A 22306-nucleotide genomic window follows, 5' to 3' on the forward strand; every position below is an offset into this window, starting at 1 on the left:
GGATGATCCTCTATTGACACTCAATAGCCCTCGTAAGGTCGACTACCACTCCCAATGACCAGCTGTACTAGATCTGGGGACAGCCAAACCTATAAGTCTGGTATCAAAGAGTGGAGCACTCATACAGGACATCCTTGGTGTCTCAAGTCTAAGAACCAGATACACCACTAGGACTACGGAATCGCTGTCTGACAATAAGGCATCATCAACCATCCAGCATTCCGTAAGCGGATCAATCAGTGAACTCATTCTCCAATGAGCACCTATATTGTATCTCTAGTGTCCCTACACGAGCAGCTATGAGACCAGCTGCATCCATCATATGGACGGGTATACAGCACACCAGTCTATCCGGTTATCACGATGTCCCTCTCGAGTAACCTATGACCGGGATTATTTAGGATATGTGTTTAAAGGTGAATCGATCTCATTATCGTGATCTCATCACGATCCGATTCCCATTGCACAAATCCAAGGACATCACAATATATATATGCATTTATGCAATAGTTATAAAGTGATATACGCCAAAATATAATAAGCAAAAAGATTCTGTATCAAGTCACACGTGTCATCACTCACGTGATTGGCTTGCTGGGCACCTATGACTAGCAGATTGCCCATTGGGGCTTTTATGAAGAAGGTGGAGCAAGTTTTATTGGGACATGCCAAGGTGGAGATTTGTTAGTTTGGCAAGTCCCACATCGGGAAAATCAGGCTTGTTATCTCCTATTGGAACTATAAATAAGGGCCTGGACTTTGAAGTCAAATACACCACAAGAGGCACCACAAGTGGCACCACAAGAAAAACTTAAGTGTTTGCTTTGGGTTTAAGTCCACACTCAGTTAAATAGTTTGGGCTTATAGTCTGGGTTTAAGTGTTTTTCTTGTTTAGTATTTTCGGGTGTTTTATGGCCTAGGAACATCTTCCTAAGGCATTTGTAATTGTCCCTTTTATAGTAGTGATTTACTCTTCTTTCATCCGTGGATGTAAGTCAAAGTCAATTGACCAAACCACGTAAATCTGGTGTTCTTGTCGCTTTTATCTTTTCCGCTTTATTGTCTTTGTTGGGTTGCCAAAATTATCCTTTGGTAAATTTCCTAGGGCTAGCTCTAACACAACACAGCCCAAACTTGGGTCCAATTGGCCCCTAATTGAGTCGACCTAATTCCAACCCAATTACACATAAAACCTATTTCGATCTAAACAATTATTACAAAGCTAATCAAATGTTATCCAATATGTCATTGGTTCATCGACGCGTCGTCCGATTCATCGACGCGTCGTCCGATTCTTCGACGCATTATCCTCTCTTGCGGCCTATTGCTCAATCGGCCAATTGACCTCTGCACTTTGATTTCCTTAGCATAATTTTCGCTCTTCTTGGCTCAATGCTCGAACCCATGGCCCGAAGCCTTCTACCAATATGTCGACCGATCCTCTAGCTCGACGTCCAATTTTCTAACATGTTCTACTCTGGCCCAACATGATTCTTCCTGCTTTTAATTATTTCTCCCTGATCGAAGCTTCCTACATTACTCAAAACGTAGATCAGATCATAAACACTATCAATTGGTTTCAGCATCAAAATTCGAGATTTAATAATATGGTCGAAATGTCTGAAGAGATGGCTCTCGATAGTAACATGGTCAAACTATCTAAAGAGGCAATTTCCAACATTAACACAATCAAATCACATGAAAAGATAATTCTCGACATCAACTTGGCCGAGCCACCTAAAGAGGTTATTCTTGACACTAACATGATCAAACCACCTAAAGAGGTGGCTCCTAATACAAACACAATCGAACCTCCTGAATAGGTGACTCTAACATCAACATGGCTGAACCATCCAAAGATGTGGCTCATGATTCCAATGCGATTGAGTTGTCTGAAGAAGCAATTCCTAACATCAATATGGTCGAATCATTTAAAGAGATGGCTTTTGACACCAATATGATTGAACCGAAGAGGTAGCTCTCGACACCAATACAGTTGAACCATCTAAAGAGATAATTCTCAACACCAACATGGTCGAATCACTCAAAGAGGTAGCTCTCGACACCAACATAGTCAAACCACCTAAAGAAGTAATTCCCAACACCAACACAATTGAACCACCCCAAAGTAGCAGCCCCTAACACCAATACGATTGAACCACCTAAAGAGGTGGTTCTCGACATCTTTATGGCTAAACCACCCAAAGAGGTGGCTCTTGGTACCAACACAACCAAACCACTTGAAGAGATAGTTCATGACACCAATATGGTCGAACTGTTTAAAAGGGCAATTTTGAACACCAACATAGTTGAACCACATGAAGTGGTGGCTTCCGATACCAACACGTCCAAATCACCTAAAGAGGTAATTTCCAACATTAACGTAGCCAAACTTTCCCAATATAAACAGGGTTCAACTTCTTGAAGTGATAAATCCCCACAATGAAATGGCCAAACCTGACCATAAAGCATCCCTTTACAATAATGCAATCGAAGCTAAGAAGTATCTTTCTATAATAACATGGCTAAACTCGACTATAAATCATCCCTTGGTGATGTGTAGTCAAACCCGATCATGAGGCATCTCTCGATAATGATATGATCAAACCCGACCATGAAATATTCCTCTACAATGAATACAACCAAAACCTGCCAACAAGCATCCCTTAATAATGATGCAACCGAATTCGACCATAAAGCATCCCTTAACAATGACAAAATCGAACCTGATAATAAGGCTTCTCTCGATGATGACATAGTCAAACCCGATCATGAAGCATCCCTTTACAATAACACAATCGAGTTGGCCAAGAAACATCCTTCTACAATGGTGTAAAATTTGATCATATAGTGTCCTTCAATGATGACACGATTAAAACGCTACAAAAGGGCATCTCTTAATAATAACACAACCTAAATTGGCTTGAGGGGCATCTCCCAATAGCAATGTGAATGAAATGGCCCAAGGCGTTATTAATGACAATACGATCGAAATGGTCCAAAGCACTATTTTGATGATAGTATGATCGAAACAATCTATGGTGTTATTCTAATGACACCATGACCGAAATAGCCCAAGGCGCTATCTCCCAATGATAGCATGGCCGAAACGTCCCAATGCGCTATTCTAACAATATCATGATCAAAATAATCCAAAGAGATATTCCAATAGTAACATGATGGAATCAACCTAAAGTACTATTTTAATGATAATACGACCAAATCGACCCAAATGATAATGTGGTCGAATCGATCGCGTTATTCTGATGACAACATAATTAAATCGACCTAAACCACTATTTCTATAATAGTGTGATAAACCACTATTTCTATAACAGTGTGAATCAACCCGAAACAGTATTCCAACGACAATTCAATCGAACTAGTCCAAGGTACTATCTCGACGATGATGTTGGAAGTAAAGATGAAGGGCATCATTGGGAGTAAAGAGCAGAAGCTACCTTAGAAGCAGGGTGGAGAAAGACAGGACTCACAATAGGACGACAGCAGCAACAGGGCAAAGGCAACAAAAGTGAAACTTTTTCAAGAGAATCGCCCAATAATAAAAGATGTATAACAAAAGATGAATGAAAAGAAAAGAAAATAAAGCTAGAAAAAGAATCAAAATATAGGAAGCGAGATGGAAGTTGCAAAAGCAAGGGAAAAATCAAAAGATAATTAATTACCTGTACAAGTCTCAATAACTTAAAAACATACTATCTTTATTGTTATTTAAAATGTCTTTACAATGCAGTCTATCGTGTATGCAAGCCATCACAATCTACACGGTTGACTATCCAGAAGGCATTTTTGTAGGTCTCGGGTATTCAATCCCCAAGGGTGCACCACAATTTATTGGTCCGATCATAAATAATACTAAAAGGACTCGATATCTTTGTCCTGTTACAAAAGAACATCTAAATGCACTGGTCGTATAATTTGTTTGAAAGAATATGGAGTATAGACCTCCATCCTCTCATATTTGTGGTTCTATAAATAATATCTGTGGTCTTGTTTGGCCAAACAAAATCTTCCCATCCTTGACAATACCTTCAATGTCCATTTGTGGTGGTTTTATAAGTCACATTTGCGGTCTTGTTTGGACAACATAAATCTTCCCGTCCTTGACAACACCTTCAATGTCCTGTGGGGAGCCGTAGAGCTCCTCGATAGCATGTCCTGCCTGTGCAATGCTGGAGAGGATTGAACTGCAGAAGTTTTTGTCCATGATCAATGGGTCAGATACATAGTCGAGCACCACTTTCTCTTCCTCATCCATGGGCACACTGCGTTGTGATCGTAAACAAATAATCAATGCCAACGCAATCAAATATAATACTGTAAAAGTAGCTAATTAAGTTGAAAAAAAACTACAATTGAACATAAAGGAACAAATGATCTGACCTGTCATACAGACCAGCTCCAGCATAGCCTTCTAGATCTTCACCATTAGAATCAGATCTAAAAATAATGGATCTTCTTATGAAGAGGCCAATTGGCTTGCTTGGGTAACCAAGTACCTAAAAATGAAAAGATTCGTTCATGAGAAAGATTCTTAAATGTCATAAGAAAACTGCACAAAAATGAGTGTTGTTTGTACCTTTGGAGTATCGAGATCATTTTTCTTACAAATAAAACTCAAAGCACGTCCTGGATAGGCTCCAACAAGAGTTTCTCCAAGTCCTTTCACCACCTTTATCAGTAAAAAAATATAAAGTGAGGATCCCTTAATTTAGTTGGGAGCTTGTCTCTTGAACTGTATGCTTACCTCTGCATATATTTCTGATGAGTCTCCAGAGGATGGGTTTGTAGTATGAATGACAAATGCATAATCGGCACTTATGATTTCTTGAACCAACACTGCCATACATAGGTAATCATGATCTAGCTTTACTTTGCGTGTGCTGAAATATGCCCTCTCATTCCACTTTGAAGCCCATACCTTGGTGAGACAATAGATAGTGGTTAGAAAATAATATAATAAGCCTTTAGAGGATGAGATAATCAAGCTGCTATGAAACTTGATGCAACATAAATATATTATTAAGAGGATTTATTTAAAACATTAAGTTTGCCATCTTAATTTAACGTGCTGGTTGAAGTAACAAGAATTTTAAGTTTAACTGATTTGATAATTGACAAATGATGCACGCTCTCCTCTTCTCAGTTTGCATATGAATTAGTAATGGAGAATCCAGATGCTGAAACAAACTTAGCAAGGTTCCCTTGTGTCCTTGCCAATAACCATCATTTAGCTAACCTAGCATTCTTGTCCCTTGGACCAACAGGGGTTAGTACTTTAATATTCACTTATTGTCAGATTAGGTATATCACCAAATACAATAGAAACTTCAACACTATATGAGAATGATCTGAAGTTGTTTCTACGGGATATGAATATGAAAGATTGTCTTCAATGGCAACTAGTCCAGAGTATGCAGGAAGAGCAAGATCGTGAATTTATATGCATAAACTTCCTAATGGAAACAAAATCACTAAGTAAAAGGAAATGATCACTACAACTAACTAGTATTGCAAAAGTCTCTGTTTCTTAAATTGACAACTCTATATTCAACATGTTAAACCCGGTTTGATAACACCACCAATGTGATGCATTAAGTGAGATCTTTATGATATTTTCATGTTGGAATTATCCTTACCCTCTTTATTGCCAACCAAGCTTGTTCCCATCGATTTTCACCTTCATCACCAGGCCATGGCATTCCTGATCCCTCCATTTTCTCCTTCAGTTCTTGTACCTGAAGCAGAATTATGCACCACTGTTATGTTTTGATGCTTAATGAAATAATATTGATGCAGATATCAACAATAAAATTTGGCTCCATAACACAAATGGGAAAAACATCAAATTCAATAAGCAGATAATAAGAGTAGTGAAATTCAGCTGATATTAAATTCAAATGTTAATATCACCAAGCTTTCTTGGTATTCTTCTCCAAACACATTAAGCTTTAGCAAGGACTTAAGAATGCGAAAAATGAAATGTATGCAGGACTTTCTCGACACACAACTTCTTAATAAAGCAAGTTCTTTTATAAAGTTAAAACATAAAAATGGCATCCTTATGAAATCTTTGGACATTCGTATATTAGTTAGTGCATGCATATAAGTACATATAAACGTATAGACTAGCACATATGAGTGTATTGACACATAATAACATATATTTAGATACATATCCACACAAAGAATGTAGAACACCCATACACATTGATTTATCAACCTAATAACAAGGAATTGAAGTCACAAATTAGTCTACATGTGTAGAGGGTTTTAAATTTTTAATTGCTTCGAATGGGCTTGACTTTATTCGGTCACATGCTATACAAAATTTTCACTGCATATCAAATTCAGACTAATTTATTTTCATAATCATGCAATCAACACTCTTAATTCACAAAATACATGGTTTTCTATGGCAAAGAGAAAAATATCTTCTTGACTTCTGCAGTCTAATGTCAACTTGAGCCAACTTTTTCTTTGACATTTCTGTCTATGTATTCTAATAAAACTTTTTTTTTTTTTTGAAAAATGTATTGTAGTAAACCTGATGCCTGCCAATAGATGCAATAGCTTTACCAGTACTCGTGGAGCTGCTAGCTGCAAAATTATCTCTCGTATCTCAACAAGTGCACCAAATTCTCCTAACACTAACTTTTCTTTCAGCATCTGCAACTTGCTAGCTACTTCCTGTACATGAGGAATTAAAAAAATTGAAGTGTCACAATGAAAAAAAACACTAATACATGACATCCATTTGCAAGTTGATAGAAGACATTTAACCTAACTGAAGTATCATTTCCCGGTAACCAGATGGGACTGATTTCACTCATGAGATAAAAAGAAACATTTGATGCACATGCTTATGAATTAGAGCACAATAATAACATGAACTAACAATTAAGATGGATAAAGGATGAACTACTTTCTACTAATCTGCAACATACATGCTACTATCTCATGGTTTGTGCATGACTATGGAATGTCAAATTTAAAATAAATTAATAAATCACTTTAAGAAATTATCCTAAAGTTCATGGAACTCAACCACAATGTTCAAGCAATACAAACAAGTATATCAATTCCAGCAATACAGTATAGCAATAACAATCACAGACAGCAGCAAAAATACAAGACTTACCTGGTTTATGTCATCTGAAAGAACTTTCTCAAAGACTCCAAATGGTAGAGCAACTGATGTAGGGACCCCCACCCAAGAAGGTACTTTTCCCATTAGAAATGAGATATTTCGTGACTTGGCACCAACCTAGGAGCAAATGAAAGAGGAGGGTTGCTTAGGAAACACTGTAAACAAAGCCAACATTCAATGTAACTTCTAGTTTATGGTAGTCTCACTTTAAATTATCTTAAATAGCACAATGCAAATTCACCACAATTATTGTGCTAAAAAGATCTGATTCAAAAATGGAATTTTTGATTTGATACACACCGTTTCACTGGTGAATTCGTCAGCTGATATAGCATATCTACCACTAAAATGCTTCCTGACCAAAGTCACAGATGGTGATGATTGATCATGTCCATCTTTAGCTGAACTGATATCATCAAGTTCACTCTTGTCTATCTCACTGAATGGGACACAAAAAATAGAATAAAAAAAAGGTTACATAATAAGAAATTCATGTACCACTACTATACTAAGAGATGCTATGAATTGATATGGAAACTAACAACTAATTTCATGGAGAAATTATAACATTTAAGGGTAAAAAGACAGGTTGTATTAGTGCAGAAGAAGGTAACTAATCAGACTTCATTTTTCTTCAGCTGATATATTAGTTCAATTATGACAGCAGCGAAATTACCTATACACTATATCAGCAGATGTGGGCTGTAGCCGAAACAGTTTCCCTTCATTTCTCTGAAATTCAGCCAGGATATTGGCATCAAAGCATGTAGCAAAGCAGACCTGCATGGTGGCAACATTATAGTGTCGAAGCCATAAACAAGAACTCCAAATGATCAAGCAAAACTTGTAGAAAATAAGAATTCATCATCATTCAAAAGCAGTTAACTAAGAACCTTGCTATTTCTAGCTCGCACAGAGACATGAGATAGAACATCTGGCATATCAGGTGTTAACACGGCCACTGTGCCATCTGGTATTTCCTCCTCTCCCTTTACACTTTTTGCAACCAAAATTGTTGGCCGTGTGTAAGATTTATTCTGAACAGCAAGCAATTCATCTACGACATCAACATATCCAGTAACTTCAACAGGGCTTATGACCTGCCAACTGTTCCATCCAGTCATAGATTTTTAGTAGAATTAAAATATAAAGAACCTAAAATTCATCCAAGTTAATATTCAGAAGATACTAGATCAAATATGCTTCCAAACACCAAATGTTGAACTATAATTTAAGTCTAAGATGACCGACCATGTTTGTTATCAAATAAATATGGAAATTATGCAGTTTTTGACCAACCTTCCTAGATGTGCCACTTTCCGAAGGACAGGGTCAAGTCGATTAAGAAGTGCTGATAAAGAAGCAGCCGATCCAGCACGAATAATTTCTTCAGTGAATATGCTTGCCTACAAAAATAAGTCCTTGCCAATGTGAACCTCAAGTTCAATTAAGACTCCCAAGGTAATAGAACCTGTTTAATTTACATACTGCCCACGGTTCAACACCAAGCAATGATCCAAGGTATTCAGCTGAAGGTTGTAAAATTTGATGGTAATATTCTGCCTTGCTTGATAGTGCAAGTCGGGTTCTATCAAGACATGATTTCGCAAATAGTGCCCATTGATCATCTTTTTGCTTAGACATCTCCAGTGCATGGTTCCACCCCTTTAAGAGCAATACAAGGTTAGAGTAACTCACTAATGGACAATACTAAGAAGTAGTTTCTTAATTAAAATCCTAAGCTATATGGTATGAACAAGGGTGCAAATGGCACAGGATTGATCAGCATAAACATATCAGCTTCCTCTATTTAAAGATTCTAAACCTGCACTTAAGTGTCATTTTCATAGCCTTCATAAGGATGATGTTTACATAATTAAGGGCCAAAAGATTGGTCAGAGAGAGTTATTATCTTGTCAAAAGTCCAAAATTAGGTCTCCAGTTGACATAATTTTTCACTTGTAATATATAAAAGAAAAGCACTAAGACTTGAAGAAAAAAATATTTTAATTATATGTAATAACTCAGAAATTTAAAATCAATCTGAAAGCAACTAGTTGTGTGTTCAATCACTTGCTGCTTTAGGTATCCAGATATCTTCCAAAAGTAAACTATAAGTGATGAATGGATCTTCTTTGCCTCAGAACAAAGTGACGAATGGGTTATTCTTAAATGCAAGGTTCACTTAGTAATAAATGATATATGAGGATATAAAACTAGATAGTAGATTACCTTTAAGCAATATATGAGATCCTCATTATCATCTGTAGACAATGCAAGATTTTCAAGAACCAAGGTGATGAGGTACATTATTTTCTGGCACAGAAAGCACGCATCTGAGTTTTAACATTATTCATCTAAGATAAAATGTGAGACACACCACAGAAAAATAAATAACAGAATCAGCATTAAAATGTAAAGGTATGTGAAAGACCTCCGATTCAGCATTATTCAACTCCTCGTATGCCCTCTCAACTGCTGTCCTTACAGTAGAATCAAGGGCAATATCCAAAAAGATGAGATCCTTCAGACGTTCATGGGAATTGAGAAGCAATGGCCTAAGTTCCACTCGTGCTTCCAGCAAGGCCTGCAGGGCCAAATTTTTGGGATTAATACTTTGTCAAAAAATAGAACTCTCCCTAATTTGTATCTGATCTTTTGAGGTTACAAATTTTGTTCAGCAACAATGAAGACTAGAGGATTTATGTAACAGAAACTCAAACTTACTGATACAATTCAATGATTCATTCTCTGTTGTGTTATAAAAGGAAGGAGAAAGGCCTTGCACATATTGATGCTTACCTCAAGCAAAGGCTCCACCATTTTGTCTTCAACATGTTCTAGTATAAATTCCATTAGGTCCTGTTCAAAGACAGCTGGTACATCAAAGTGGAAAACCTCAGTAATCATTCAAAAGGATAAAGACAAGATAATTACAGAAAATCCAGATGGCAGACCCCTTATAGGGTTTATCTGAACCCCAACCATAAAGCCTTGACCCTGAAAAGGATGAAATGAAGTTCCATCAGACATCATGAATAAGAAGTTGCCAGAGCGTAAGTGTCAAACAAGACAATTACCTCAGACTTGTATCCCATACAAGTTGCAATGGCAGACTCGAGATCAGCACCAGAGTGAACTGCCTAAGCATAAGAGAAAGAAGGAAACTTAGATTATCATGTTCATACAGAGTGCAGTTACAGTGACAGAAATATTAAACTTATGAAGTCTTTTAGGCAAAAGAAATTCCATTCAAGAAATTTCCATGACAAAATGCATTTGAAGAAAAAAGTATTTACTGACCTTCAAAGTCCTCATGTAATTTCCTAGGTCACGTAAAAGACCTTCCTTTTGATCCCTCCTGAAATTTGGTTCAGAATGAATAGCCCGATCATAGCTTAGTAAACGTTCTTTGGTAATACCATTTCTATTCAAAGTTTCCCAGTATACGCTGATATCAAAATCACTTTTAATATAATCAATAAGTGCCTGCAAAATGAAACCTCAGCTTTTCTCTTGCAACATAGGATGTCAACCTTCATAGTACATCCATATATCAAGTACCTGACAGATTACGACATCATCTGGGCTCGTGTTATTATGGAGCTTCTGATGCCATTCCTCCATCAGTCCCCCCTTGCAGTCATTATTTCTCTAAAATGAAAAGAGTTATGGTGATTTCACGATTTCAGAACAAATCATTGTTACAAATATCATGCTTGACTTAGGTACAACTATACCTGGATTACCAAGATTTCATCACGTATACGTTGCCCAACATCACCTTCTCCTCCACGGCCAACCGAGGACATGATCATCCTCAATATCTCTCTATGTTGTGGGAAGTCTTTGTACACATTCTGAAGAAGGTCTGTAAGCCTATCCTGAGCTCTACTAATCTCACTGCAATTAGAAAATTATAATTCTGCATGTATCAAGATACAGCTGATCTCCGGATAAGTGGTGAAGATGTTTCATTATTTCAGGCCTCAGGTGGTTTGTGAAGGTAAAAGAAAAATAGAATTTTGAGAATTGGTAGCAACAAGGAAAGAATCTGCTGCAGTAATTAATTTATTCTTATTAAGCTTATGGAAACCAAGCAACAAAATATGATATCTTAGAATGAGGGGAATGAATGTAGAGAGGGACTTAGAGAACACAGAAATTGGATAAAGAGGACAGTCGTACTCGTCCTAATATTTTTAAGTTTTCAAGGTGCAACACTTGTTAGATGGACTTTGGGGCCCAGAAGGACATGGATCAGGTATTCCATGGATCCCATGGATCAGTTTCTCAACTTGATGACAATAAATAAATTGGAGCTATCACCTGGGCATTGTTCCCCAATATTGTGTATTGATATTTTATTGACTGCTCCCTTGGTCTAATATTCCTTTCTTTCAAACCAACCAGGAGTTGAATAATTTATAAAATAAACAATGTATCTTGTTAGTTACAATATGAAGGATTTTATGGTGGCAAAAGATCCATGCAGCCGACCCCAAATAGTTGGGACTTACGGCTTTGCTGTTGTAATGGTTATAATATGAAGGATTTTGAGAAAAAAGGTACCGTGGCTTGACATTGTAGTTCTTATTCCAAATGAGTTGTCTCATGGCCATAAATCTCATCCAAATGAGAAGACCAACAAGACCTAGCTGCCCAGCGTCTCTGGCTTGTTCGACGAGATCTGCTGCAATATTAAACCTGTGGCAGGATGAGAAGTGGCCAGTTCAGTAGATAAGCATTGCTATAACTTGTTAGTTTTTCCTTTATAAAAAAGATGCGCTGAAGAAAGCTCTCACAGGAGAAACAACTACAAAATAAGGTGTATATCGCTTACAAATGTTGTAAAAAAAATGATATAGTTGCACATAAATTCACATATAGGTATGCCTGTAAAGAAATAGGCTGGCCGAACGGTTATCCAAGAGCTTAAATGCCAAGAGCAGCCTAGGATACAGTACAGTTGGAGTTTGAAGAATTTTTTGGCTTTTCTTTAAAATAGTACTTGACTCAATCTATCAAGATAGGCTTTTTTTTTCTTCTGACATTTAGCTAGATACACGATAAATACATAGATATGCTTCCCTAGGTATATAGTTAGGGATTATGCCTACTGCAATTGTAAATATAAAGCATCATACTACAGTAGATCAAGTGAGCAATAATTTCCTTGCCACTTGATTAATAACAAGTTCATAGTTTCAGTTAACTGTCAATTTTCATTCACACTAAACATGAACATCTGGAAGCTGGTAAACAAGCTAGCATCATTGAGATGAGAATGTTGGGTGAATGTGTGGAGTTATCAGGAAATACAGATAAAATAATATTTTCATTCATAAACAATTAAGTATAGCTTTGACAGTGAGAATTTTGTCAGATGGCTGACATTTTCTACAAAGATTGTCCTATAAAGTTTAAATAAATACTATTGTGTTCTTAATTATAATATGATATCACTTTGTATAGAACTCAACAATTATAATAAGATCAACCCCAAATAATTGGGACATTATGATTTGTATTTTGTTGTATTGTGTTGTACCATGTTTGTCTCCAACGTCCTTGGATTTGAAAATTAATTCCCTGATTTGTTTCAAGCTTATTAAAACATAAAACCTAAACAATTATGTACTTTGCTCCTTCCTGTTTAAGTTCCATGACATTGTCAATAGAACAAAGAAGAGAAAATTACTTATATGACCTTGAAGTTATACTCTATAAGAGGGAAAAAAATGTGCATTTTCAAGCTTTCTGTATTTTCAATGTTTCTTCTTATAGGTTATTATTTTCCTTCAATCGAGCATCAAAAGCTTTATAAGCCTAGCCAAACTTCCAAAATCAGACATGTGTCCCTTCATGTCCATGAAATTATATCCCTGACTTTTATATAATTTAAATAAAACAATATAAAATTGAGATAAATTTCTTACTGGAAAGAAAAGAGAAGTCAAACTTTTATCCAGATACAAAGCCTCATAGGTACACTCACTGTGCGGAAAAGCAACCCTGCACCTAAAGAGTTTTGTCCTCAGAAGCTTTTTGTAATGGGTCCCATGTTTCAACTTCCCACAACTCCGAGTTTCTAACCCGGAACAGCTGCCTACATTAATATGACACAATGAAGACTTGTTGTCAAGCATGGTTAACGACCATTAGTGTTCTCTTGACACTTTCTGTACAATGGGTGTATCAAGGGGTAAATCGCTGGAGAACAAGTACCACAGGGAAGCTAGCAGTGGGCATCTTTCTGAAGTTTTCTGGTGAGTGAATCTTCATTCCCCTTTGAATAAGAGAGTGTGGCAAGGGTAATCCCTAGGCAATTGATGGCCCGCAAAAAGCAGTCACAGGAGGGCAGGTTGTTTTGCAAGTGAGAAATGAAAGAACATTTTGCATTTTTACTGTTTTTGTTGTTGAATGAATATTGGATTAGATTAGAGTTTGTGTAGAAATTTAGAGATGGTGCAGAAGATCGAAAGAAAGCATTAAGACCACAAAATTTCCAAGGAAAAGAAAGCAAAAATTTTCAAAAGATCAGCATTACTTTTTAAGCAAGCTTATTATCGTGATAAATTCAAAGTACTAATATATTATGGTTTAAGAATTCCTACATACTGTGTTTAAGTGAAGGAACCAACATATCAAGGTCCACATGTTATGTGATCATGTTAATAAGCTTGAGAACAGAAAAGTTTTACTAAACAACTAAACACCATGAAGCAACTAAAAGTCTAGCGGATGCAAGGAAGATAAGATGACAGAATAATCTATATTTTTAGTCATCATTGTACTAGCATACATTTGTTTTATTTTTAGCACTCACAAGAATTATATCTCAAGAGTAAACATATTATAAATGTGTTAATAACAAGATATTTTTGTACTATGAAAGTGTTTTGCTATCTATATCATCTATCAGATTTCAAAAATTGTTTTAGAAGAAGCTGCCTACAGGAACCAGATGAAAACTGAGAACAAATTCAAAGATGATAAACCTGTGCATAAGAGATCTTTGGGCTTCATCCTCCAGTTCTGCAATCCTGTCAAGCAATGATTTAGCAGTGCCTTTTCCATCACCAGCATCCTTCAATTTACAAGGAAAACAAAAATTCAACATCCAAATACAAAGATATCAAATCACGTGAGATTTTATCCATAATAAATTTAAGAGAAATGAAAATGTACAGAGACCCTTTTACTCTTGGTAATTTCTGTATCCAACTCAATGTAAAAGTCCAAGCCATTATTCTTCATCCATTTTTCATCAGAACGAAGGACAAAGGGCATTCCAGCATAATCATCACTGTCAATCTCTATCTCAATAACCTGAAGTCCAAAATCAACATCATATGTGAAGAATTATTTAGATGAAGGATTTTAATTACATCATTTCTAGATTAGTATTTCCTTAACAAAAAACTCAAGATTAAACTGCATTTTCATCGTCAATTGTAAGGATTTAAATGTTCTATGATGTCATAACTTATGGCACCAGTTTATGCTCTTTAATGTTGCCAAGTTGTCCCATGTTCCAAAATAAATATGGTCACACCTGGTAAAACATGTCTCCCAGTGATGCCTCAGTAAAAGGGGTCTCGCATGACTTGTCCAGCAATACTGAACCTGAGGGCATTGCACTTGAAGGGGGCACCTGGATGATTAATAAATCACCCCATAAATGACAAAATTGTCACTAGCACAACTTTTTATTGGATGCTAAGCAATAAAGAAGTATTTGAGGTTAGAAACTCACCATCCACTCTCCTGACTTCCTTGATAATGCCCAGTGAAGAATAAGTGGCCCTCTCTGATCTGTAGCCATAAAAACTTTTGTCCTAACAAGAGGTTTGGTTACAAGTACCTTCAAACAGTGAAAGCAAGATTATAGATAGACAGCAAACTAGGAATAAAGTTTTTAGGACTACTTAACAAAGTTATTAGGAAAAGAAATAATCAAACCTGCAGCTCCTTATCCTCCAGCTTATATTTTTTCTTGTTCAAAATTGAACCACCATCATTCTCACTTATAGTCTTAGACCAGTGTTCTAGTGCTGTTGGAGCTTTTTGTAAGTGGGAAACTTTTTCTTCTGCAATTTCTACAACAGTTTTATTTAAAATATTCATGATGTCCCTTCTTTTCCGCTGAATTCTTTCAATGCTGAAGTACTTTTTAGTCTTTAGTTGCTCGGAAACTTTTGTTTGTATGTTCCCTTGGTTGATCTTTTCCCTTAGCTCTGCAAGAGAGGTTCCTTTATCTAACTCATGCTGCAGCTCTTTCCTTGCTTCCTCAAACTCCATCTATTTGATGACAAACCAAGTCCATATTAAGAAGTAACCAACAAATATATTGCTACTGAAACTAAATATTTTCTAAAAACATTTTTATAGGTGGTGAAAGGAAAACAAATAAATAGTTAAGTTGCATGCAAAAAAGCATCACAAGCTGCTTCTCCGGAGGATAATATGGTTTCCCAGCTTTTTCCCATCGGATGTATGCCTGTACTTGCACAAGATCATCCGGAATCCCACTTTTGATAGTTTCAACTTTGACGGATTTGTCCGCTCCAGCAGTGGTGTTTTTTGTCAATTTAGATCGGAGCTCCTCTACAGAAGTACCTCTACTTAGTTCTTCTAGCAACTCAGTTCTAGCTGCTTCATACTCATCCTGAAAGATACTTTCTTCTAAATGTCAAGAAATTTCACTTAAAGATGATACGAAAATTGAGTTGAAAATATAGTTTGAGCAAGTGATGGATGCTTCTTTGGAATAGTGCTACCTAAACAAGAAAATATTTTGATAAAAAGCAATGTGATATTGTGGTTACAAACAGAAGGAGATTTCTAAAGCCCAACTGGACATACATGAGGATTTATGGAATGGACATGTATACAGCAAAATAAAAATAGATACCATTTGCCTAATCCAGAAAATAACAAGATTGATGGATGTGTGAAAACCAAGTAATTGCTTGCATTTAAGTTATAGCAATTTAGACACCAGAGTATCACAAAGCAATGGAAAATGGAGCAAGCAATAGTGTTTAAGTTACGTACTCTCCTGAAATTACAACCAAATAAGAAAGAAAGTTCCAAATTTTCAGTTCTGTGAAAAAAAGGATGAAAAAACTAAACAACCTTGACAAAGGGGCTAGAATCAATGACAAGGTAGTTGCTATCATATAAGCATGAGAGCAGTATGACAAAAAACCACCAACTAAAAAGATTGGTAGCTTTTTCTTTGTGCTAATTGTTAATTTAGGACTCAGGTCAATAAGGATACCTTGCCTGCAAAAGAAAACCATAAGGCCAATTAAGCAAATATGATGTTTAACTAAAACTGCAGATCTAAAATCAGAGAAGACCAATAGCTGCAAATACATATGGCTGACTCTCATGAAGAAGAAAATTGAACGATAGGCTGAACCTCTCCAATGTCTGGAGATGCCTCAAAACATTGACATAAAAATCTTTTTCTAATGGGCAGAACAATCAACAATACATTTATACATAAGAACTATGGATTATGAATGTCTAACTTCATACATGTTACTAAAATTAAAGTTCTAAACCTTATTGAATGGTTTTATTCACAAAATAGATAACACTTGCCTTTTCTTGATCAGGTGTATATGTTTGCCTACCCTTTCTCTCCCACCTAAGATAAGCTTGAATCTGCACAAGTTCTTCTGGCAGTGAAACATTTGGATTTACAGAGGCCAAAACATTTTGATTTTGATAGCCCTGTTTTAATAACTGGACATGGAAATTCTGACCATTATGTTTAAACCTGTTCAAGAAAACATGTATTATGAGTATGCCAAATTTAGTAGACAAACAACAAGGATTGCGAAAACTCACCATTTGTTTTCTGACTCGTCAAATATGAGAAACTCAACTGCTTGTATTTCAGGATCATCAATCTCCATTTTTACTGATGATGTGGAACCAGACTAAATATAGATAAAATATTTTAACAATATCAGTTCATATGGAAGATGCGATGAGTCTCAAAATGCAGCATATGAATATGGAATTTATTAGAGACTGAAATCACTGAGCACACAGAACATAATCATAAACTAAAATTTACCACCTTCAGAAACTTACTTTTTTAAAAGGTGTCCTGAGAGCTCGGTTTTTGTATACTTTTGTTCCATCAGGATGACGAGAAGGAAGTGACCAGTTACTAAAAGATAGTTTTATCGAAGTGTAAGAAGAGGCAATAGTAGGCTCAGGTGAAGAAATTTTGTTAAACAAAGTAATGCAAGCATACAGACTCTTCTTACTTCCTTCTATTATGAATTGCACCCCAATGAAGCACCAAGTAGCCACTGCTATTAGTTACTTGAAATTCAATCTGTACAGGAGACCCCGAAGTAGGGACATGAACAACAACCTGTATGATTGTACAGGGTCATCAGAATAAGATAAAACAACTCCATTTCATCAAATATTAACCAAAAGGAATAAGTACCTCCAATTCAGAATTTGTGTCAAGCTTGAATTTTCTCCTTAGCTGCTCAAGAAAAACTTGTCAGGAAATAGACATTTAAGCATTTCAATTATTTACATGTAGCATTTTATGCATGGTCTTCAATAAAATATAATGCACAAGAACACAAGTTCTGTTATTTTTCTTTTCAGAGTTCTAAGTACTTATGCTAAAGAGACTATCAAGGTCAATAACAAGTAAGGAACAAGGAAAAAAGAAAAAGAGATAATAGAAAAAAGGAAAGATTTGTTCTCAGATGCTCACGATGCACAAACTCATTGACCAGCTTCTAGGTCAAATAATGGAATAGGATTGACATTTAAGTGAAAGGACGAAAGAAAAACATTATGAGTTAAATGTGAGGAATATGCGCATTATGGTCCGACCAAAAATTCTGCAGGTTATATTATAGACGATCCTAGTGAGAGTTGGGAATGCTGCCTTTTTGAATAATTTTACTTAATTGTGAAGTTGATCCACTAATTTCCAATTCTAGGTAGCTTCAAGCCTCCAAGAATATCAGGTTTTCAGCAATCTAAGGTTTGGTGGATCACATATAGTCAAAGAAAATTGTAGGACAGCAGGGATTTGGGGGCTTTAAAATTATGTATTGGTGAAATCTGGGTAGTATGATAATCGGGGAAGAGAGGAGAGAAAGATAAAAAATTAGTAATTTTCTGGACTCACTCCAAGTCTTCCAAACTCACTTCAGAGATGGATTATCGCCTCACACTATTCACACTTATAGTAAAAAAGAAAACAAGAATTCATTTGTTCTTTCCTTGTTTAATCAATGTTCTTGCTGCGATATCCTTTCACCTTGTTATAGACTCTGCAATACAAGAAGAAAAGGAATATACAGAAATAAGGAAAAGATACAATTACATCAAGTCAAATCAATCACTTATTCTTTCCTTCTTCATATAAGATAAATATTTAGATTTTATTAAAAAATAATTATATTTTATGATATATCTGATTCATAAGCTTCCCTTTCTATATGATGAAAAAAAAATTCTTGTAATGATAGATCTTCAATCAAACAACTTCCTTGTAAAAGATGGAACCTAACAAGTTAGTCAAGATTTTGTGATCTTCTATCAAACCAAATTTTGTATTGTTTTGATTGATGGCCAATGAAATGGACTTCGTTCTAAATGCTCATGAGAAGGTGAGCCAGGTCCTAGTACTTCTGAGCATGAATTAACATGTTAGCCAGTTGGTCTTGATTCCAAAATTAAATTTGCCAGAGACATGAGTAGAAAAGAAACAGAAAATATGTCAGCAGCATGAAAGTTGACTGTGACCAACACAAGGAAAGATAGAAAGATACGAATTATATCCTACAGAAGGCATAAAGTATGAATGGTACTTCGTTTCTGATGAAGTTGGTAGGTGCTCAATTAGATATAGTTGTTTACAAGTTAATCTAGCAACAGTCTGCAATAATTGTATGTCAAAAAAGTAAGGTATACTTTTTAAAACAAAGAGACAAACTCACCTCTGAAGCAGGATCTGCAGCCAACACAGCACGAGGGGTCATAGTGACTATGCTTGGATTTTGCTTTGGTGGGATTCCTTTGATGAGTTTCTTTCCCAGGGATCCGGTTGAAAGCAGTGACCTAGAGCTGTATGACACTGCATTTTCCACCTTAGATCCTAATGGAACTCCACACAAGAAGTTTGCAGAAACTCCTTGACGAGCTTTACTTTGATTTTCTTTGATAGAAGGCCGGTAAAGAGCTTGCTGGGGTAAGGTGTGTCCAACAGTATTGCTCATGTTCCTGTATCATATACCAACTCTTAAACCCAGCAATAACAACTTCAGAAGGTAATTAAATGCAGACTGAAGCTCAAATTGAATGTAGCGCTTTACACGAAGTACTACAAGCACCACAAAAAATATTTTCCTTTTCACAATCTAGAAGTTACCTTGGTGCTAGTTCTAGAAATAATATAGTAGGAAATAAAAAGGACAGGTGAATGCAAAGTCTATGCAGGGTACCCTGCATGGGAGAAAGCTTTGAAGGATCTCATCAAAACCAATAATTCAATCAGAAAGTTGTATTTCTGGTCCTCACGAAAAATTCATGACCATTCTGATATATGAAAATATTCATAAAGCGCAAACAAAAACTTTACTGAAACAGTTTGTGGCCGTAAGGAATTCTGGGACATGGGACCTAAGCATAATTAGAAATCACATATTTGAACTTTGAGTACATGGACTTGATAGAATGTCATAATCAACGAACTCAACGGAAGCTAATTAATCTTAAGGACATCCGATCAGATCGAACATGGATCTTCTTGGCATTGCAAAATTCAAAAATATCAAGAAGTTGAGATTGACAATTGAACCCACCAGTTCCGACAAATAGAACATGAAGAAAGTAAGATTAATCAAAATTTTGTCTAGACTACTGGCCCGGCTTTATTTCATGTCCAGCGGAACCAAGAACCGGAACGAGCAGGAAACGTTAAAATCGGACTTTGCAGCTCCAGGGACCGCATCAAGCAGGAGGACGAAGGGTCATGGAAGTGTGACTAAGATTTATATAATGCTCGAGGGCGAACCCTAGAATTATTGCGAAGAAGGCCATAAACAAATAAGCTCAATTTTTCTTGAGACTTAATTATTTTTTCCTTTTGATCTCTGAATTTTTGTTCCTGGTTTAAATAAACGAGGAGGAGATTATGGTTTTCGAACCCCGAAGAATTCACTTAAGAAATTTACCTTCGCAAATAAAAGAAAGGTTTCCTTGACACGCCAAGAATGTCGATTCGCTTAGTCGGGGGCGGGGGTGTGAGAAGTCGAGAGAGGGAGAGACGTTCCTCCTGAAGGAAGAGCTTCTTGCTTGCTCTACTTCGGAGGGTATTAATAGGAGAAAAGAAGAAAGCGATGACGGTGATTGGCGGAAGAAACCGAAAAAGAAGGACGACGACGACGGAGGAGAGAGAGGCGCAGAGTGACTCGCGGGAGAGAGAGAGAGAGAGAGAGAGGGAGAGAGAGAGGCGCAGAGTGACTCGCAGGAGGGGAGAAAGAGAGCGAGATAGAGAGAGAGAGAGAGGCGGGGAAAAGATCAACGCCCCGATCACGCACGTGACTAGAACCGGGCGGTACGGCTCACGTAGCATACTTTCGTTGGAGGGACATCCCTGGTTCCTGGACGACCTCAGGATGCCAGGGCGGAGTGAACCGGATTTACCACGTGGTGTGCTGGTAGTGGAAGAGAATGGTGTGTTGGTGTGTGAGGATGAGGTGCTGGTTCTGGACACGAGTAAGTTAAGGAGAGCCCCACCGTAAGGATGATCGACAATAGAGGAGTCTTAGCGTGATATTTTTGTTTACACGTGGTTGCTTGGGAGAGAATGATGGCGGCCACACACCATCATGTGATTAGATGTTATACGAGGGGTGGGAGGCACGGCACGGGAAGGTTGTGACTATCCGTGATATTTGTGCAAGTGGGGGAAGGGTAGAAGAACATCTATCGATATCGAATGAGTGCCTTATACAGACCACTTGATAATTATGACAGGAAAAAAGAAAATTCAGGTTAATTAAAATAATTGATCCTACAAATTCGAATCCGAGATACATCTGAGTTAGCATGTAAACCATCGCTCCTCACCCCATCTGCAATGGCGCTTGATCCAAGAACAAGGCTCGTTATTCCTCGCACTTAGCTTCTCTAAATGCATAGAGAGATGGGGTGTCGTTGGAAGGTCCAGTCTTTGGGCAAATTCCCATGGGCGGCGGACCCACAACCCAAAGAAAGAAACAAAGGTGATAACGGGGAGGCGGTGGACGCCACTGTGGGCTAAGCTAAGAAGGGACACTTACTTGGCTACCACGGAAGCGATTCCCGCTCGCCCGCATTCCGCAAGAAAAAGACGATCGATAATTATGTCGGGCGCTCGCTTATCTCACTCGCTTACTTTTTGTTCTTTTCTTTAGCCTACTATTTGTTTGGGTTTCCGCAGGAAACTTGGACTCTTTGAACGAACATGATGTTCTCGTTGGAAAATAAATCGGATTACGTAAAAAAGAAATTTAGAATCATATTTAACTTGGTATTAAAGTAGTCATGGGATGATATATCTAACGAGAAGAATGATGTTTGGAAAATTAGTGTCACTGTATCACAATCTCATCTAATGAGATAAGTGATTCTTGATTAAAAATATTTAAACTTAAGTTAATAATTTTATTTTGAATGCGAGACTAATTGAGATATTATAATCTCTTCTATTTAAATATTTGATATTTTTGTTAAGGTTTAATATAACATCGATGAAATTCAAAGTATTATGCATGTAAGACAGTGATGACTCTACGATGTGATGCATGTAAGGCATAACTTACAATCTCTCTAGTGATGTGATATGTCTTTTGTACGAATAAATTTTTCTTACTTAAATTTTTCATCATGTCTCAATATTTAGTCAATTATAATATCAATTATTATAATCCGATCTAACGAGGTCATTGACTTGTTAACTTTATTAAGTCGAAACTATTATTCAAAATATTTAAATTGATATTAACATGGTATATTCATTATAAATCAATCTTAGTTCACTTCTGATTTGATTAATTAGGATATCATAATAAATATAATATTTCTAATTTT

At 36.6% G+C, this 22306-nt stretch overlaps 1 protein-coding gene and 1 long non-coding RNA gene across 4 annotated transcripts; both read right to left on the bottom strand.

The window, feature by feature from the left end:
* Nucleotides 1-3701: 3701 nt before the first annotated feature.
* Nucleotides 3702-20697, bottom strand: LOC135607510 (alpha-glucan water dikinase, chloroplastic-like). 3 transcript variants are annotated; one of them, XM_065099433.1, is made up of 34 exons: nucleotides 20407-20697; nucleotides 19171-19453; nucleotides 17652-17693; nucleotides 17464-17573; nucleotides 17285-17363; nucleotides 17036-17127; nucleotides 16787-16964; nucleotides 15618-15842; nucleotides 15137-15475; nucleotides 14931-15038; nucleotides 14730-14828; nucleotides 14369-14503; nucleotides 14173-14261; nucleotides 11744-11878; nucleotides 10912-11074; nucleotides 10736-10825; nucleotides 10475-10660; nucleotides 10252-10314; nucleotides 10129-10171; nucleotides 9974-10047; nucleotides 9606-9758; nucleotides 9404-9487; nucleotides 8660-8836; nucleotides 8471-8577; nucleotides 8065-8278; nucleotides 7848-7951; nucleotides 7472-7610; nucleotides 7163-7288; nucleotides 6601-6711; nucleotides 5661-5759; nucleotides 4769-4942; nucleotides 4601-4693; nucleotides 4405-4520; nucleotides 3702-4286 (listed from the first exon to the last, which is right to left on the bottom strand). In XM_065099433.1, the coding sequence occupies exons 2-34, from the start codon at nucleotides 19447-19449 to the stop codon at nucleotides 4082-4084; spliced, it is 4431 nt and encodes a 1476-aa protein (XP_064955505.1). In that variant the 5' UTR covers nucleotides 19450-19453; nucleotides 20407-20697; the 3' UTR covers nucleotides 3702-4081. The 3 variants fall into 3 exon arrangements, with proteins under 3 accessions (XP_064955505.1, XP_064955504.1, XP_064955506.1); XM_065099432.1 differs by having other exon boundaries at nucleotides 9974-10033; nucleotides 10109-10171; nucleotides 20407-20696; XM_065099434.1 differs by lacking the exon at nucleotides 15618-15842 and having other exon boundaries at nucleotides 9974-10033; nucleotides 10109-10171; nucleotides 20407-20696.
* Nucleotides 13111-13473, bottom strand: LOC135607511 (uncharacterized). Its single transcript, XR_010485204.1, has 2 exons — nucleotides 13400-13473; nucleotides 13111-13280 (listed from the first exon to the last, which is right to left on the bottom strand). It is a non-coding gene; the product is annotated as an uncharacterized LOC135607511 (long non-coding RNA).
* Nucleotides 20698-22306: the final 1609 nt, after the last annotated feature.

This window comes from Musa acuminata, chromosome BXJ2-3 (genome assembly GCF_036884655.1).
Source record: "Musa acuminata AAA Group cultivar baxijiao chromosome BXJ2-3, Cavendish_Baxijiao_AAA, whole genome shotgun sequence".
NCBI lineage: Eukaryota > Viridiplantae > Streptophyta > Magnoliopsida > Zingiberales > Musaceae > Musa > Musa acuminata.

What these genes read in the sequence shown, in the direction of transcription:
- LOC135607510 (XM_065099432.1), bottom strand. Translation starts at nt 19,449, where the DNA reads ATGAGCAATACTGTTGGACACACCTTACCCCAGCAAGCTCTTTACCGG. An exon ending in TGGAGGATAAGGAGCTGCAG is followed by an intron (nt 15,039 to 15,136) that starts GTTTGATTATTT and finishes CACTGTTTGAAG; the next exon opens with GTACTTGTAACCAAACCTCT. An exon ending in GTCTGCCATCTGGATTTTCT is followed by an intron (nt 10,034 to 10,108) that starts GTAATTATCTTG and finishes GTCTTTGAACAG; the next exon opens with GACCTAATGGAATTTATACT.